Here is an 18,858-nt window from a genome sequence, read left to right as displayed (position 1 = left end):
ATTCACTGCCTTACAGCTACCTTAGTCTTAGATTATAAATGACAATCAGCTTTATTTTTAGAAAAATATTCAGGCTGAAAACTGTTTTTGTTTTTAACTGTCCTTAGAAACAAATTTATTAAGAACCATCTCTGTCATCCCTGAAACATGGGAGAAAAGACTGAGAAGAGCAGGGTGGGGTAAGTGTCCCAGGGAAAACAGTCTCTGATGTCTCTTCCAGGTATGTGTAGAGAGGAGCCCTGGTCCCAGGTGGCTCTACACTGCCCCAACCAGCTTGCACTGTTTCTCCAGTAGCTGTGTGAGTCCACACCTGAGCGGTGCCCACACCATGACATCAGGATCCACACAGCTCAGGGGCCTCTGGCTGTCCATTGGTTTTGTCTCTGTCTCAGCTCTCCATTTTCATTGGAGTCACTTTCTGAATCCAGCACATTTCTGTCCTCCTTTCATGGGAGCCACTTGGTTTTTGAATGCAGACCTGACTTTCAGGCCAGGCAGCAGGAACATGGCATGCAGCAACATAGTTGTTGAATATAGGTGGCAATCCTCCTAGTCCCCCCTTTCAGCCCTTGCTGTTGCCGTGCATAGGCTGTGGGCCAACCCTGGCTGTTGCCATGTATGGGTTGTGGGGTTGCCCTATAGAGAGAAATTTTTCCCTATATAAAGGAGTTTTCTTCTGGCCACATACCCTGGGAGGACTTGTTGCTGTGTTCCACCCACCGATGATCGTCCAGGAGCTGGTGTGGGGCACACAGGGACATGCTGGGGAGCTATGCTGGGAGTGGGGGTCCTTGCATGCAGGCTGGCTCTTTTACCTCCCTTTAGCCCTGATTCCTTGGCCTCCTCAGGCAACTGATGCTCCCAGGGCTAGAAGGGGAAGGGCCAAAGGGCAAGCTCACTGGCACTCCTCTTTGGGCGAAGAGAGGGATTAGAAGGGGCATGGGCAAGGTCCAGCCTCTGGATGCCCAGGCTTTAACTAGATCATGCAGCCTGCCGCCTGGATTATCAGGTGCTGGAGTATCAGGTACACAGCCATTGCCTCATGAAATTTTCTATTTGTCAGAGATGCCCAGGTATTGTTTGGGTCACAACCCATGTTAAACATGATTGTCATTATTATGAAGTCTGGGTGGTTTGGGGAGTATGCACTAAAACGATCAGTGAATATACCTTACCCTGACTCAGCCATGGGCGCCCCATGATTTGGTCTACCACAGGCCTCTGTGTGGAGTCCACAGTCACTAAATAGTTGAGGTTTCATGCTTCAGCAGAAACCTAAGGGAATGTAGTACCTTGCATGCAGGATCAGCTCTGTCAGCTGCCAAGCAGTCGTCCCTCTTAAATGAGTGGCACCCTATGACAGTAAAACACAGAATGACACCCAGGCACCAGATGTTCACTGCAAGGGTGCTCATATTTTTCCCTCTGGAAGATTTATGGGGCAGAGTATGAGACAATGCCCCAGAACCTGTCCAGCTTCTGCCCAACCATGAACCTGCTACTCAGGCTGAAGTCAATGAGTTTGATGTTTCCTCTGGCTCTCACTGGGATGTTCTCCAGCTTCAAGTCTCCATGAGCCATGTCTTTCTTCTGGTAGTAGCACATGGTACATGTGATCTACCTGAACCTTCTCTGGGTAGATATTTTCAATGTGTCAATAATTTGAAACAGCTGGATCACATTTTTGAGTGTTCTAGTCCCCATTGTATCCTATTTGAATATGATTGGGGAAGTGCTGCTATATATTTGGCAGGACTTTTTACAGTCACCTCTGTCCTGGTGAGGAGATAGCAGGCTAATTTCACCTGGGCAAAGCCACTCTGACCAATGTCGCTCAGGACCCATTAATAGTCCGTGAAGATGGACCAGCTTAAGCTGGTCCTCTTGCCACACTTCACTACTCTGACTACTCTCACTGCACATCTTAACTACTACAGATGTTAGTTAAAAATACCAAAACAAAAAAAAAAGTCAAAAAAGAAAAACAAAACAAAAAACCCAAATCAAAAAAGCAATATCAAAAAACCAAAACTAGAACCCCCAAACCACCAAACGAGCTAACTATCCTTGAGTTTCACAGGCTACCACCAAGATTTCCCTGTACTAATGAGCAAAAAATCCAGGCACAGCCAGGGCCTTCTCTAGCTGGTGTTTGAAATTCCCTCACATGGCTTCTTGCGAGGTCAGAGCAAGAAATGACTCAAGACATGCACGGGCATAGCTCACTTTTTGGTCTCCAGGACCAAAGAATAAGAAAGGACTCCAGAAGCTTCTGTGGGTTACTTGTTTTGAAACTGAAATCTTTTCAAGTCTGAAAATTTGCAATAACTTTTGTCTTTTAAAGACCTCATCGTATCTCCACTCAAGGTTTTGATTCCTTTTTCTTTCAACTTGGAATAACTGGTATCAAAGGGATGGAGGCAGCTCGCTCCTGTAGTTACAGGATAACAAAATGCTCTGTTCCCTTTAGAGCTCGGTATTAACATCTATGGGGTAGAGAAGGAGGTGGTGGACTTTTTCACCATTTTCTCACAAGGTCCTCAGCAGATTTCTCCTAAGAGACCTTCACAGGATTGCTGGTCAAAGACACAGGGAGGGACTCCAGGTATGATACAAGTCTCTCATCTGCAGACCCCACTTTCAGTTCATGGCTGAATTCCTGAGGTGAAATATGTAGACTATGTTTAAGATTTCCTGTCTTAGAAGCAGTATTAATGGACTGCATCGCCATTTCTTTTTGATGAGAAAGTCCTTTTCTCACCATGGTGCCTTTTTATCATGGTTTGAATTCATGTTTTCTATCATCTTTACAAAAAGTTGTGGGACTTCATTCTCCGCCAGGAGCTTCGCAATGTTTTCCACCACCTCGAGGTGCCGATGAGCAATCATTACTTGCCAACGCAGCCTGGGGGCTGGGAAGGAGTCTCCATTTGTTGTTCACTGGAATTCTCGGGCGGGCAAATTTGTCCAGCATGTCGTCCATGAAAGCGGGGAGCGTTTCTCCGCAGGCTCCTCTGGCCTGAGGGTGGCGGGCACCTTCCTGCGCTGCATTCTGCTCTCCGGCAGCTGTGGAGGTACAGGGGACCCCACCGCCCTGCAGCGGTAGGCAGGGCCAGTCTGTCTTGCCTGCCAGCTCCGAGGGCCCCGAAGGCAATCACTCAGCAAGACCGGGAGTTCAGGGATGCAGGTGGTGGATTCGCCTTCCCAGTTCCACCGCGCCCACACCGTCAGCCCTGCCCAACTGCCACAGCTCCAGGTGGGGCCAACGGTCTGAGCTCGCCCGCAGTCCGCCCACTGGACATGGAAAACTATTCTAAGAGGACTAGAAAGCTCTCATTACAACAAGCACGCGCATTAGGACACACTACTGCAATGTTCAGGCTAACCTAGTAAAGCCACCTTGTCACATGTCATCCATAAAGTGCCACATTTGGATAGGATATTAACCTTTTCCTATCACTATTTAATCGAAATAAATAAATTAACTTACAATCCTTTACTAAGTACAATACATTTATTTAAAGGGATATAGTTCAGCTAAATTATTTTGATTAGCTTTGAAGGTCATTTCTCTCCTGATCTTCTAGACTAAGTAGGGGTTTGGGCAAACCCCTATGCTGTAGACTAAATGCAGCCAGCTGACCTGTTTCTCAATTTAACATTTTACTGGAACATAATCATACCTTTCTTTTACCTTCAATAGTGGCATGATCCACTAGTTCTGACAGAAAGCTTTTTACTTGTTAAATTGCTAAATGGCCATCAAGCTTACAGTATTTATTAATGGGACCTATTAAAAAGTTTATTGACCCGGTGCAGTGGCATATGCCTGTAATCCCAGTGACTCAGGAGGCTGAGACAGGAGGATTGCAAGTTCAAAACCAGCCTCAGCAATTTAGTACAGCCCTAAGCAACTTAGTGAAACCCTGTCTCAAAATAAAAAATAAAAAGAGCTGGAGGGCTGGGGATTTAGCTCAGTTGGTAGAGTGCTTGCCTTGCATGCACAAGGCCTCTGGGTTCAATCCCCAGCACCACATACATACACACAAAAACTGGCAAATCTTACTGTATGTTAATTGTTTCTCAATAAAATTGGCACAAAAATTGTTTTTTTTTAAAAAAAGAGCTGGAGATATAGGTCATTGGCAAAGCATCCAAGGGTTAAATTCACAGTGTCCTCCCCCTCCCCCCCACACACACAAAAAAAAAAACCAGAAAATTTTGTTAAAAAGATTGTCAGGGGCTGGGAATGTAACTTAGCAGTGGAGGCATGCTTAGCATGGATGAAGCCCTGAGTTTAATTTCAGCACGCGCATATGCATGCATACACACACACTCACACAGACACACATACTCACAAAAAAAAAAAAGTTTGTCACCCCTGTTCTAGGCTGTTCTGACAAAAATTCTGACTGGAGTATTTGAATATATTTGAATACTTACAGTTACATCTCCATCCCTAGCACCATGCCTGGCACAGAACAGTGTAGTTTTCCTATATTCTGATGATGTTTGGTGGATTCCAGATATATCGCCTCATCAATGATAGACACATTTATAGAAGCCGGTCAAGATTCAGAGTCAGGGCAATTCTAAGACAAACATTTTCATGATATGAATAGCTTCACAGTGCTCTTGCACAATGAAGTAAGTACCTGGAATGTTATTCGGTTAGCTGTTTTGAGTGAATGGGGAGAAATCCTGTACTAAGAAAAATCTGGAATCATATAAATATTGGAAGATAAACTTAATGCAAATTTTCTCTTAGGACAACTAGTAAATGTTTCTCTTTAAAGAAGGAAATAATAAGACACACAGGGAAAAAAATGGTTGTGAACTGGAGAGAAGAGTATGAACTGAAAGGGTGAACTCTTTTTACTTGCTAAATTCCAGATACATGTTAAATATGACAAAGGTAACAGCTCTTGCATCCCTCCAACAGAATTAAAAATATGCGTAGTTTTTTAAGGGTAACATAAAAGTTCACCATGCTGTTACTATTACTGTCATTATTATACCCCAAACATGAAGCCTAGTACACATGATCCTTAAACTTTTTTGCATTCCTAAGATCTATAATTCTCTTCCTGCCATGAAATGGTAATGGTAGCTATGACAATGACAATCTACATAAGAATATTTTTAAAACAAAACCAAGATTTTGTTTCATACCAAATAAATGTAGGGTAACTTCCCCACCTTGCTTGCTCTTCTAAATTTCTCCCTTATTATTCTTAGTATTTTACCTTCAATAAACATTGGCTGCACCAGCACTACACAGCGCTACACAGGTTGTATCAATAGTGCACAAATCTCAAACTTCCCTGCTTGGGCAAGTTCTCTGTCAGCCATGAACAGGCACAAACTGTGATTAGTAATTACTATTCATTCAAACTAACAATTTTTTTTAACCTACTATGTACCTGTACTGCTATGGATCTTAAGGAACATCAGGTTCTTGTTCTCCTAGTGAGGAGAAATAAAAAAAATAAACAGATAACAACTAATTGTCAAGGTGATTACTGCTATAAAGAAAATCAAAGCAACTGAAGAAAATAGAGTGGGAGGGCTGGGGATATAGCTCAGTTGGTAGAGTGTTTGCCTTGCATGCACAAAGCCCTGGATTCAATCCTCAGCACCACCACAAAAGAAAGAAAGAAAATAGAGTGGGAAAGAGAATGCTTGTCTTAGAAGGTTTATTGAGGGCTTCACTAATGAGATGAGGTTGTATCTGAGCAGAAACTTGGATGGAGAAAGAAGATGTGCCATGTAGAAATCTAGGGGCAAAGTAATTTAGGCAATCAAAGCCAAGGACAAGGTTCCTGAGGTAGGAACTAACATGGAATGTTTAAGAAATAGCAAAAACCCCAGTGTTATGGTATGAATCTGCAATGTCCCCCCCACCCAAAGCTCATGTGTTAAAAGCATGGTCCCCAAAGCAGCAAGGATTTATCTTCACTTTGGCCCCTTCTTCTCTTTCTCTGTCTGCTTCTTGCTGCCACTTGCTGAGCACCTTTGCTCACCTCCTCTCCCTCCATGTTGTTTCTACATTGGAGCCAGCTGACCAGGGAGAGAATTCTCTGAAACCCTAAACCCAAATAAATCTTTCCTCCTCTAAATTGTTCTTGTCAGGTATTTTGGTCGCAGCAACAAAGACTGACTAACATACCCAGTGTGGCAGGAATGTAAAAAATGTGGATAAATAAAGTGGTAGGAGACAGGTCACAGAAGTCTTGCAGCTACTGGAGCCAGAAAAGGGATCGGCAAGGGCTGGGCTCATATAGCCATTTAGTTCATTCTACTGGCTATACTGATAGACATTCCAGTTTTCTGCAAGCGTTGACTCTATTCAACTAAGATTGTATCCCATCTTCCTTCTTCCTTAGAAATATTTACAATAAGCTGCCAACAATTAAAGTAAGCCTAGTTTATCACTCTATTCCAGGCAAATCAAAGGAGCCATTGAGGATAACAGTAGAGGTAGGTCTACCGTGTTTAAAATTTCTTACTGATTTTGAGGTATGAAGAAGCAAACCAGGAAGGGGAAAGGCAGTTCACAGGAGGTAAAATACAAGAATCTGAGTAATGTTGAGCTTTATTCTGTGAGTTGCTACACTTCCTCCTCAGCATCAGTGATTTTCCAATCCGTCTTTCAAATTGATGAGATCTTCAAGCAAGGTAATGTGGCTACAAAGTTAGAATCACCTGTGTAGCTTAAAAATGAATAAAATAAGTTCCATCCCCCACCCCTCTGAGGTTCTGATTCAGTTATGAAATGGAAATGATGAGACTTTTTAAAAGCTTCCACAGCTAAATCCAATGTGCAGCCAATATTGAGATGATCATGGTCCATTACATGTAATTTTGTTTTCTGAGTCCTTTCCTTGAAATACCTCTAGGGCTGGGTTGTAGGTCAGTGGTAGAGCACTTGTCTGGAATATGGCTCTAAATTCAATCCCTAACACCACAAAAAATGAACAAAATACCTCTAGAAGCACACATAAAGACCCACTGGTCCGAGGAGATGAAGTTAATAGCAAAGCAGAGATATAGAATAAGGTTTGTTATATGCAGCTTAATGTTCATCTAATTATAAATTGCTCATAATAGTTAAAATTCTGAATATGGAATATAAATGATTGAATTTCCAGATATTTATTCTACTTCAGTAGACCATAACACTCTTTTTAAAATTATTATTATTTGTTCTAGTTAGTTACAACACCTTTTTTTAAGATGTGATTTCTCAATGATAGGAATAATAATGTTCTAACTTTGATTTGTACATAGGGATACAAATTTTTTCAAAGTAATACATAATTGGGTGACTTTAGAATTTCATGAAGAACTCTAATTTCCTTTGTGAAAATTTCTACAAGTCTGGAAATTAAAAATAATAATTTTTAACCTGACCTCAAAGAAATTACCTAAATATACTAAAACAAGTAGGTGATATAGCTGAATGAGTTCAAAAGTAAATTAACAGCAGAGCATAGTGGTCCACACCTATAATTCCCACTACTTGGGAGGCTGAGGCAATAGGATTGCAAGTTGGAGTCCAACCTGGACATCATAAGGAGACTCTGTCTCAAAATTTAAAAAAAAAAAAAAAAAAAAAAGGCAGTGGGGATATAGTGCAATAGCATAGTGCCCTTGGGGTCAATCCCATATCATTAAAAAAATAAAAATAAATAAACAAACAATATTAACTGAAGGTATGTGACTAGTTTTGAATAGATACTAAATTAGGCTCTAAGGGGAAAAAATAATTTTATAAACAATTTTTATCAGTGTTTTCAAAAAGCCCTTTTCTTTTTTCTACATTTCCCTAACTGATGGGTTTTAAAATAACAGAGTTTGTAAAGTGATGCTCCACATTGTCTGATAACTTCAAAGTCAGGATTTTTCATGCCATATGTTTACAGAAGAATCTGGAATGCTACAATGACTGATTGTGAAATGACAAGACATACTGACAAAAGCAGGGCATATTAAAATTTTCCTGATTCAATATTTGTGGTAGATAGCAATTTGCTCTGAAATGGGGAAGCCCATAGCAGGGAAGTACCACTTGCTGGAAAGCACCTGGGGACTCTCTTATCCAGAATTCAGCCAACATCCTTTGCTTACACATTTGTACTTTCCTGCACTGCCCACAACACTTAAAACTGTCAAAGACCAAGCCTGTATTACTGATGGACTGGAAATTTATTATACAATAGGTTCTATGTACTTTTCTTACTCCATTCAGAAAGCCTTGAGGCTATCTATCTTCATTGTCTGTAGAGATACTCTCCTAAAACCTAATGAGAAGGTCTAAAGAAGAAAATTACAGATTTGGAGTATTTCATTCTGTGGAGATATGTGAGTCAGATGGAATTGGAAGAAATGGAAAGCTGACCTCTTTCAAATAAAGAGGACCCTGAACTTCACAGGAAGATTCCCTAGGATATGTAATAAAACATCTCATTGCTGAATTCCATTAAAAGACTGCATTCTCACTTTAAAATGACCTCATTTTAACAGGGAAGAGAAAAACAATATGAAATCTACTTGAGAGAACAGAGAGGCAAGAAAATATTATGAATAAGATAAGATTAATAAAGAGGTAGAAAATTGTCAATAGCAAAGATTGGGGCTGGGAGTATAGTTCAGAGATAGAAAACCATACTGAGCATGTACAAGGCCCTAACTCAATCCCTGGCACACACAAAAAAAGGCCAAGATGATCCTGTAAAATCCATCATGTTTCTTCCCCAAATTATCAAAATAACTTTACATTTGCCCCATCACATATGTGCTATGAATTCATCCATTGAAAGTCATGTTTTAATATATAAATACATGAGTGTCAATAAATATTTCTTCTTTAACTAAACTCTTATATGTAGAAATCTAAATAAACAAATAGATCACTTATATTATAATTAATTATTTACTTTGTAAAGAATGCTTCTTTGTATGAAAGTATGAAGGTCTTCCAGATATTACTTACTTACCACCTTCCTTTGAGGAATTTACTTACTGAATTCATATAAAACAAGCCTTAAAGATTATCAAGTGAGAGTTTTTTTACCTCATTTTTTTAAGGACCCATGTAAATCCTCAAATGTATCAGTGCTTAGTCTCTATAGTGTAGTAAATTAAATCTGTTGTAACAGAGTTATGATGAATATTATCTTTAAAGCACTAGTAATAATGTGCACAAATAAAATTCAGGAACTTGAGTAAGGAAATTGGTATATTTTGTTATATTTTGGTTCTTGAAAAATTCATGAGCATAGACCTTATCTTGAATCTATCTTCTGATTCCCAGTATCTAACACAGTCCCAGGCACACTGTTAAGAGCTGAGTATGTGTGAAATTGATGAGTCACGTTTCATTCCCTCTCTGAACTCTGCCAGGATGTGAGATCATTAGGACACTCTGTACTGTGAATGACAATTGACAGTGACAGAAACAGGCAGGAGAGCAGAATGAGGCACAAAGAGAAGCAAAATCTTCCATGGTTGGGGGAGGTGGATAATGATTTATTGAGAAAGATAATATATGTTCCAATTGGATTTGTATGATTTTTCAAAGTACTTTTACCAGATTCTTATCTCATTTCCTCCTCACTATTCCCTTGTGAAGCATGAGATTATTTAATATATAAACCATGTAATTAAGACAGAAAAGAACAAAATGCAACACTTTTACTATAAAGTATGACAAAGAGAAAAATCACAGTGAACTTCTTCCATAAGCGCAGTGAAGACTATACTTATACAATCAGAAAAACATCCAGGTTAATATTTAGGAATTGCTTATTTTCAATAAAAAAGTATGATTCGTGAAATAAAATAAGTGATTAGGTGCTAGGTAATTTTTTATATGATGAATGGTATTATTGCTTCCCAAATGACTTTTTTCCCAAGTGGTATTTAAAATGTTACTATATAACCCACACAGTGAACATTCCCCCAAATCTCAAAAAAAAAAAAAAAAAATGGATTTACTCAGTTGAATGTTGTTTTACACACATAATTTCTGGCTAGCAACTTACCCTGAAAGTCTCCACCACCTCTTTTGATCCTCCTTCTCCAAGGTATTCAGCGGAGCATCCGTTACTGCAGTCCTTAAAGAAGAATTAAACCTCCATTAAGTAAAACCAAAAAGGATTAACGGGGGTTTGGGATGATCAATAATACTCACCATCACACAGGGTTCTCTGTTCCGGTACCCAGGTGAACAAAAAAATGATCTGTCAATCGAACGCCCAGGCACCAGCCCAAACAAGAGCCTCCCAAGAGTACTGCCCTTCACTTCCTACCCTGCCCGCGCGGTCTGGGTTGTTTTTGTCCTCCTCTGCTAGCTTAGGGAAAACTTGTTAAATTCCAGGTCAGCCCTGATGCCAGGGTTCACCAACAAAGAACAAGAAGGTAATTGTCTCCTTTCTATCCGAGTAAATCGTCTAGACTAGGGTTTTAACGCCATTTATAGAAAAATCTCCAGGGCGCGCTCAGCCTCGTGGTCTTGTCAATCATGGGCGCACAATAGCCAGAATGTAAAAGGGATGGGGACCGGCGTGAACCATTTTCTTCACCAGCAGGGTCATCCGCATCCACATCACACCAAACCCCACACTTTAAGGACAATACTTGTGATATTAGGAGAGGTGAAAAGATAAAGATACAGGGAAGAGGGACTAATTGGGGAAAGGTACCTAAGGGGAGGGGGGGGGGGGCAATTTGCTAATCAAATACAGAAGCGAGGCAAGAAAGGGATCCAAGGGAGTAGAAGACTGCGGTCTAAGTATTTAGGATGTGGCTGTGGATTCTTGCAGCCCAGAAATTCGCTCCCGTCTCCTCCCTCTCAAAGCTTCCGTGAGGACCTCACATCCCCATTGCGGAGCGGATCACCCAGCAGGATATTAGACTTGGCCAGCAGGGACCTCGACAAGGCTGAGTTGGCAGGCTGGGAGTCTGGATTTAAGGAAAGGACGCTGGAAGAGGAGCCGCCTCCGCTTGGGCGGAACGTGGAGTGAGGCAAAGGAGGGTGGCGCGAGAAACCGCAGTCCTACGTGCGGTCACGCCCGCAAGCTTCAGAGATGCTGGTTCCAACCTCCCTCCCACCCCCCATCCGCAAACGCCTGGTCCGGGGTACCTGCGAGGCGAGAGCCGCGGCGGCGCAGCGATGGCTGGCCATCAGGAGACTGCAGGAGCGCGAGGCTGCGGAGGGCGAGGGTGGCCCCCGGTGAGCGGCTGGACCCGAAGGCGGACGGTGCGGCCAGGCCCAGGTGCACCACCCGCGCGGCGCGAGGTGCCACGGCCCGGGGCCCCGAGCCAGCAGCAGACTCAGGGAACGACGCAGCCCCTCTAGCATCCCTGAGGGAGGAGCCTCGGCTGTCTGTTCCCTTTCTGTCTGCAGAGCCGAAAACCAAAGTCGTTGTCCTAGCCACTGGGTCTCGAACAGAGGCCCAAGAATAAGCTCCTGGAGTCAGCATCTTCCCAAGGGCAGGCACTCGGCAGGCGAGCATTCTTATTTACTACACGACCTCTGGGAGAGAGGCCCGGAAACCTCCGCTAGGCAAAGGAGACATTCATTTACATAAAGGCAGCTTTCTGCAGACTCCAAATCAAACTGACAAAAGGCAGGTTCTGCCCTGGGGCGTTTGCAGCCAGGGAATGGCATTAGTATGTGGCTCTTGACAGCCACCGACCCCCAGTTGCAAACGGTTTTTAGATTCCTTTGCATCACCTACCCAAGTGGTTATTTGTACCTCCGGATGTGACGGGGCTACCAGGCTCTCATCCCCTAAGCTCTGTGCTATTTCTGCCCAAAGATCTCCATTCCATTCATCGTTTTCAGACAAAATAATCAAGAGCTCCTAGTCATACTGTTTTTACAGTTTTCTGATGTAGGCCCGTGATAACGATATTAGAGGCTGGGAAAGTGACGTTGGAAATATTACTCGGCTTAGAAAGAGGAGATTGGAAGAGCTATTGTCTCCTCGGCTCTGTTTTCCCAGGGCAATTATCAGACTAAATTATGAGCCTTCCGGGGTCTGAATAGGAAGTGGTGACTGGGACCAACTTGATCTTTGAAAGGGAGGATGGCAGTTCATTCTGGGTGAAAGCAGTTAAATCTAGTCAGGTTTTAGAAATGATCTCACACAACCCTACAGAAAATGAAGCTCCAATCTTATCAACTAAGGAAACCTTCACCTGTCCCTTTCTTCCTCCCCGTTAGACAAGGCATTGAAATGCCTCTTCTGCCAGGTGGGGTCCCAAGAACCAAAGATTCCAGGTAGATCATGTGTCATCGCAACTGTGGCAACTGTCCCTGAAAACCCAGAATTTTAAATTGAAAACTTTTCTTTCTTTAGTTTACTCTTTCTCGTGTACAGGCCAAGTAAACCTTAAGAAACCAGTTAGCCACCCCTTACTAAGGCTTAAAAATGAATCCCTAGGTCCATAATGCACTGCAAAAAAGATATATGAATATTATGTATCCATAAAATGCTTTTAAAAAAACAATCCTTAAGGGAAACACTTCAGGACATCAGAATCAGTAAGGATTTTCTGGACAAGATCACAAAAGCCAAAATGGAAAAAAAATAATTTAAAAAGCTTCTGAATAGCAAAGGAAGTACTCATCAAAGTGCAAAGAGAATCTAAGGAATGGGAGAAAATATTTGCAAATTATACATCTGACAAGGGATCTATATCCAGAATACACAAGGAACTCCAAAAACTCACTAGCTAAATAAATAAATAGCAATCTGGATTAAAAAATGGGCAACAGATCTATAACAGATCTAAATAGACATTTCTCAAAAGATAACATAAAAATAGATAACAAGTACATGGAAAAATGTTCAACATAACTAATCATCAGGGAAATGCAAATCAAAACCACCATGAGATCACTTCACCTGAGTAAGAATTTTAAAATAAAAATATTTAAAAATTTTTAAATTTGTTGTTCTTATACATGACAGTAGAATCTATTTGATATATTTAGACAAACATGGAATCTATCTTATTCTAATTAGGATCCCAGTCTTATGGATGTACAATGATGGTGAAATTCATTGTGGTGTATTCATATAGGTCAGATTCATTCCACTGTCTTTCCTATTTCTGTCTCCCTCCCCACTTCCCTTCTTTGCACTTTCTCTAATCCACTGAACTTCTACTCTCCCTCCACCCCTTGTTGTGGGTTAGCATTCACATATCAGAGAAAACAAGAATGGCTAGTATTAAAGACTAAAGAAAATAAGTGCTGGCATGGTGTAATGTTGAAGCGTATATATGTGCAGCTGCTGAATTTGGCAGGTTGGATCCAATAGACAATAAAGACACTCTCTTTATACAAGGTAACATTTATTTTAGTAATAATATAGAAGCAAGAGCAAAAGCAAAAGTGATAGTCAAGAGAGAAAGAAAACAAAACACATCACCAGATCAGGGGAAACACTAACACCTGACATCTTATAACTGGGAGTCCTTGACTGGGAAGTCCCTGGGCAGAACATCCTACTTGAAAGTTTTATTTCCCAGTAAGGCTCCTTAAATTCAAGTAAGAACAAAAAAAATGTGACTAACAACTGTGACTCTCAAGGACAATTCATCCCCCAAAGGACTGGCCACATCCCCAAGAGAAGGAGTGACAACCTTGAGATAAGTGAAAGATTCAGAATTCTCCTGAGGGAGCCAAATCCACTCAGAATGCAGCATTTTTTAGATGTTTCATCAAGGACATATGAAGGTCATGGCAGACACAAGGACATGGAATTTCTTTACTGTTTTCCTTAGCCCCTACATGGATGTGGAGAAAAGGAAATTCTTATGCACAGTGGATGGGAATATAAATGCATATAGCCAGTATGGAAAACAGTATGAAGCTTTCTCAAAAAATTAAAAATAGAACCATCATCCAGCTATCTCAAGAAATAGAAACAACCAAAGTGTCCATCCACTGATGAACTGAATGGATAAAGAAAATGTGGCACATATGCACAATGAAATACTGCTCAGCCATAAAAAAGGAAATCCTGTCGTCTGCAACAACATGAATTGAGGTGGGAAATATGACAGGCACAGAAAGACAAGCACCGTGATCTCATTCACAGGTGGAATCTCAAAATGTGGATGTCATAAAGATTGAGAGTACAATGGTGGTAATCACAGGCTCCAGGGAGTAAGGGGAGGGGAGGGATGGGGAATATTTTTTTTTTGAGGTGTTGGGGATCAAACCCAGGGCCTGGCACATACTGGTGGAGCACTCTATTGCTGATCTACATCCCCATGCCAGGGATGGAGAAATATTGATCAGTGGGTACTATCACGTACTACACATGTCAGAGAGCTAGAAAAGTTTCACCATATAGAAATGGTAAGTGAGGATGTAATAGGTTTAACCTGACTACAACATTATGCAATTTATACATGTCTGGAAACATGTGCAATTTTATACTTTTATGCATCAATTAAAAATAAATGAGAATTGCTTGTATTTCTCAGTTGTTTGTAAACAAACCAAAAAAAAAAAAACCTCTCAAAAACAATGAAATAATGCAAAACACATTGAAGAGGCCCATGGAATTTGAATCAGATAACTTTAGAAATTTGTTCTATACAAGTCACTATTTTTCAATGAAGAATACCCTACAAGTAGGTATTTAATTTCCTCATCCAAGAAGTGTTATTAGTAAGCAACAACAAGAATAAGCCAGAACTATTAGTGACTCTACTCACCTATCATCTTAATTAAGATGCTCTGACTTTCACAATTTTTACTTTACTTTAACCCAGGGGCAAGAAAACCCACTGAGAAGTTAAGAATTGTCTGGGAATGGGGGTGGGGAGGGTGTGACAAAATTCATGTGTGTGGGCTTCAGTTTGGAGACTGAAAGAGGGTGGGGTGGAAAGGAATGGGTTTTTGAGGAAGCTATTAAAGAAAACACATTTCAGATGATCTTATTAATAAATTGGACTTTGAGTTGTGATAGAGGATACAGATGGAGAAAAACAGCCAGATCCCATCATCTTTAGACAGAATGGGCATGGGGAGTGAAAGGACAGTGAGAAAGCAAGAGAGGGGCCAGCGAGAAAAGAAGGATGGAGGTCAGGCAGAGATCCACAGGAAAGTTTATTTGTCAAAGCTGACAAATAAAGCCCATCTCTAGAGAGAGGCCCCAAGATGTTCGGGAGTTCAGCTTTTGTGAGGAAGGGTTGGAGTTGTAGCTGTGGCGCCATGGGATAGGCTCTGGGGTGCTTGTGTCAGAGGGAGACGGGAGGGCAATAGCATGGGATTGGCTTAGGTCCATGGTACCATAGGGCTTTCCAGAGCAAAGGGGTTGTGTCCTTCTGGGATTGGCTTAGGGTTATGGTACCATAGAGTAGATCACTAATGGGGATGGGGGGACTTCAGGTAAGAGGAAGTACAGGAAAGTGAAACTTATCTCATAAGATGGTGGTTAACATTTAAGATGGCTGCTCGAATGTTAAATCAATACCCTATAGGTAGAAGCAGGAAAAAAGAAGCAATTAAGAGGGCTCCTTGGATTCCAGCTGTATCATCTAGTTGGCTACATTCATCAAGAACAAGGGGACACTAGAATGTGACATGGTTTGAGGGGATGAGCAGATCTGGTTGGATCCCACTGAGTTTTGAGGTGTCTGAGACTCTGAGAGATCTGGCTGTCTGAAGCTCAGAGGAGAGGTCTAGATTGAAGGGTAATTATTTGATGAATCATTGCCATATAGGTGCTACCTGAAGTGGTGAATATGAATGAGAATCTCTGTACTTGAGTTTTCTGATCTTTAAAATGGGACACAGCTACACTTCTTATTTGATAATCGGGATACACAATCATAAAGCATTACTACATATGTATATGACTTAGAACCACACCTTGTATATCCTAAACCTTCAAATAATGTAGATAATGATTATTTTGCAGTGTTGACAAACATTTTATGTAAAGGGCTGTTAGGTAGAACTTGACATAGGCAATAGCATTTTGAAACACATCCTCAAGCTTACAACATGAGTCACTTCAAGTCACTGGCTCAGCCTGACCCAAACCCCAAACAATACTCCACCATCATGCAAAGAAACCCCACCCACTCCATCATCATTAGGAAATTGTTATCAGGGGCTGAAATCTTGAAAACACCTAGTTACTTATGAAGGTAACACTCCAAGGACCATTCCCTGACAACCTCCTAGCAACAGCCTAATTTCCCCCTCCCTCATTCCCCAATATCTACACCAGGCTATAAGTGGTCTCAGTCTCCACTGAGTCCCCCTCCGCAGGTTTGTCCCAAATACACCTGTGTTACTGCGGAGCCACTTCTCCTCTCTCTTTATTTCCTTCATTTGCTTCTTCCTTACAAGGACCAGGTAGAAAATATTTTAGGCTTTGAGAAATATGATCCTTGCTCCATCTACTCAAACCTGCACTGTTTCACTGAAGTAGCCAAAGAAAATATGTAAAAGAATAGGCATGGCAGGTTCCCACACACATACTTAGGAAACAGGAGAGAGAACATGTGGCCTGTGGAGGTGGGTTACTTGACTGTATGGTTTAGATATGAGGTGTCCTCCAATGTGTGAGATCATGCAAAAAAAAATTTAGAGGTGAGATGACTGGGTTATGAGAGGTTTAATCTAGCCAGTATATTAATCCCCTTGTGGGGACTAACTGGGTAATAACTGTAGGCAAGTAGGGTGTGAAATAGAGGAAATGGAGGAAATAGGTCCTTGGGTACATGTCTTTGGGGTTTATGTTTTGTTCTGGTTGAGCAGAGTTCCCTCTGCTTCTTGGTCCCATGCTCCTAGCTGTTTCCTTCCACCACACACTTCTGCCTGCCTCACCTCGCACCCCAAGGAATGGAATCAGCCATCTATGGATTGAGACCTCTAAAACCATGCCCCCAAATCAACTTTTCCTCCTCTAAAATTGTTCTAGTTGGCCCTTTTGGTGATAGGAGTGAAAAAAGATGACTAAAATACTGACCCCTCTTCCATTTAATTTTCCTAGCTAGACATAGAAAGGTTGTCCATCAAACACATCCAAGAAGTCACTGTGTCTATTAATTCTAGCTTCACATGTCCTGAAGTTGCTATTTCTCCAAACACAGCACCACTATCCCAGTGCCAAACGGCTTCCAAGTAGCCCCTCAGAGTCAGGCTTGATTCCCTCTGGGCCATTCCTAGTGTGGCAACCACAGAAATCATAGCAAAATGCAAATCTGAACATACCTCTTCTTGGCTAAAAAAAAAAAAAATACTCTTCAAGCCTTTGTATCAAGGCTTTTGACAACATACTTTAGCAAGCTCCTCAATTCTGGCTCCTATCCCTGACTCTCCAGCTCATCTTTTTCCTCTCTCTCTCTTTCTCTCTTTTTCCCTTCCTCCCTCCCTTCCTCCCTCCCTCCTCCTTCTCCAGCTTTAATTGTTTTTCATTTATATGTATAGCCTTTGGATTAGGGGTACACTGCTGATTACAACATGATATGAAAGAAATATATATCTAGTATTAAAAATATACATTAGTATATTAAAAATATACATCTTGTATTTTTCAAGGTTTATTTATTTGTGTCCTACTTGTACTTGGGTAGACAAATATGTACGCAGCATAATTCCTACTACTTCCCCCACTCCCTACCTCATTGTCTCTGGAAAGGCAAACCATGCAGAAATCTTGATAAAACAATTCTCAGTTGAGCTTATTTAATGCCACATCTCCTCTAACCAAATAAAACCAGCAATTTCACTTCCTATGTCTATAGTTAATGGATCAGTTTCCTAGACTGCAGTAACGAAGTGCTGCAAACTGGACCGCTGACAACCACAGACAGAAATGGATTGTCTCAAGCTTTGTTCAGTGGCAGTCTTACAGCTAATGAGGCTTATATGAGGCAAGATAATTGCTAATTGAAAACTTTTCCCAATACTCCATTGTGATGTCTTGCAATATAGTCAGCATTGGCAATTTCTGGTAGTCTCTACAGAGCCTGGGGGGGCAGGGGGGGACAGAAAAGGAAAAAGAAATTGATTGTCTCATAGTTCTGGAGACTGGATGTAGACAGGGCCATGCTTGTCTCTCCCAGCTTCTGGTAACCCAGGTGTTCTCGGTGCAGAGCTGCAGCACATCAATCCCTAAGTGATGTCCCCCTTCACATATCTTTTTCTTTTTTTTTTTTTTTTAATAAGAATACCAGTCATATTGGATTAAAGGTCCATGCTAATATTGTGTGACCTCATTTTAACTTGACATCTACAAAGACCTTATTTTCAAATATGGCATTCACAGGCATTGGGTTTTAAGACTTCAACCTCTCTTTTTCGGGTACACAATTCAACCAGCACAGTTAACTAACTTTAAATTTGATGATCACATCATCTTTCAAGATTTTTGCTTTAAATAATAAAACAAATGGATTTAGAAGGTCACATCCCTTTCATGCAACTTTTCATCAGTACTTGCCAGTGGAAAAAGGGGGTTCTTAGCAAAACTTAAAGGCTCTCAAATGTATGGCTCTAGACAGTCCCTTCTCTTTCTTGCCCAGTTGAGTACATGAAGTCACACTGAGACTGCTGCCTGCTCATGTCTCTTCTCTATACATGCCTGGCCTTCCTTGCTAGTCCACTCTCTTGGCCAATAGACAAGATTCCCCAATAGTTCATTCTGGAACTTTCTCCTTCTCCGCTAATACATCCATCCTTAATGCTGTCACCAGTGTTCTCTCTGAAAAGATTTTCTAAAACCTCAGCTTAAAACCCTAATAATAGCTGCCTCTGTGCAACCAGATGTTCTGGGCACTTTGGGTAGGATATTTTCTAAGTACTCAAGTGTCCTA

General features: G+C 41.3%; 1 protein-coding gene and 1 non-coding gene across 2 annotated transcripts in view; one reads left to right on the top strand and one right to left on the bottom strand.

The window, feature by feature from the left end:
• The window catches only part of Bcat1 (branched chain amino acid transaminase 1), a 101,490-nt gene that overhangs the window by 54,693 nt on the left and 27,939 nt on the right, over positions 1-18,858 (bottom strand). Inside the window, exon 2 of the mRNA XM_027934193.2 lies at positions 10,047-10,118. Within this exon, the coding sequence (XP_027789994.1) occupies positions 10,047-10,118 (72 nt within the window). The remainder of the gene's footprint in view (positions 1-10,046; positions 10,119-18,858) is intronic.
• Positions 17,872-18,012, top strand: LOC114091772 (U4 spliceosomal RNA). Its single transcript, XR_003582550.1, has one exon. It is a non-coding gene; the product is annotated as a U4 spliceosomal RNA (small nuclear RNA).

Source organism: Marmota flaviventris, chromosome 3, assembly GCF_047511675.1.
Source record: "Marmota flaviventris isolate mMarFla1 chromosome 3, mMarFla1.hap1, whole genome shotgun sequence".
In the NCBI taxonomy this organism is placed as follows: domain Eukaryota; kingdom Metazoa; phylum Chordata; class Mammalia; order Rodentia; family Sciuridae; genus Marmota; species Marmota flaviventris.
This window is presented reverse-complemented; position numbering and strand designations above follow the sequence as displayed.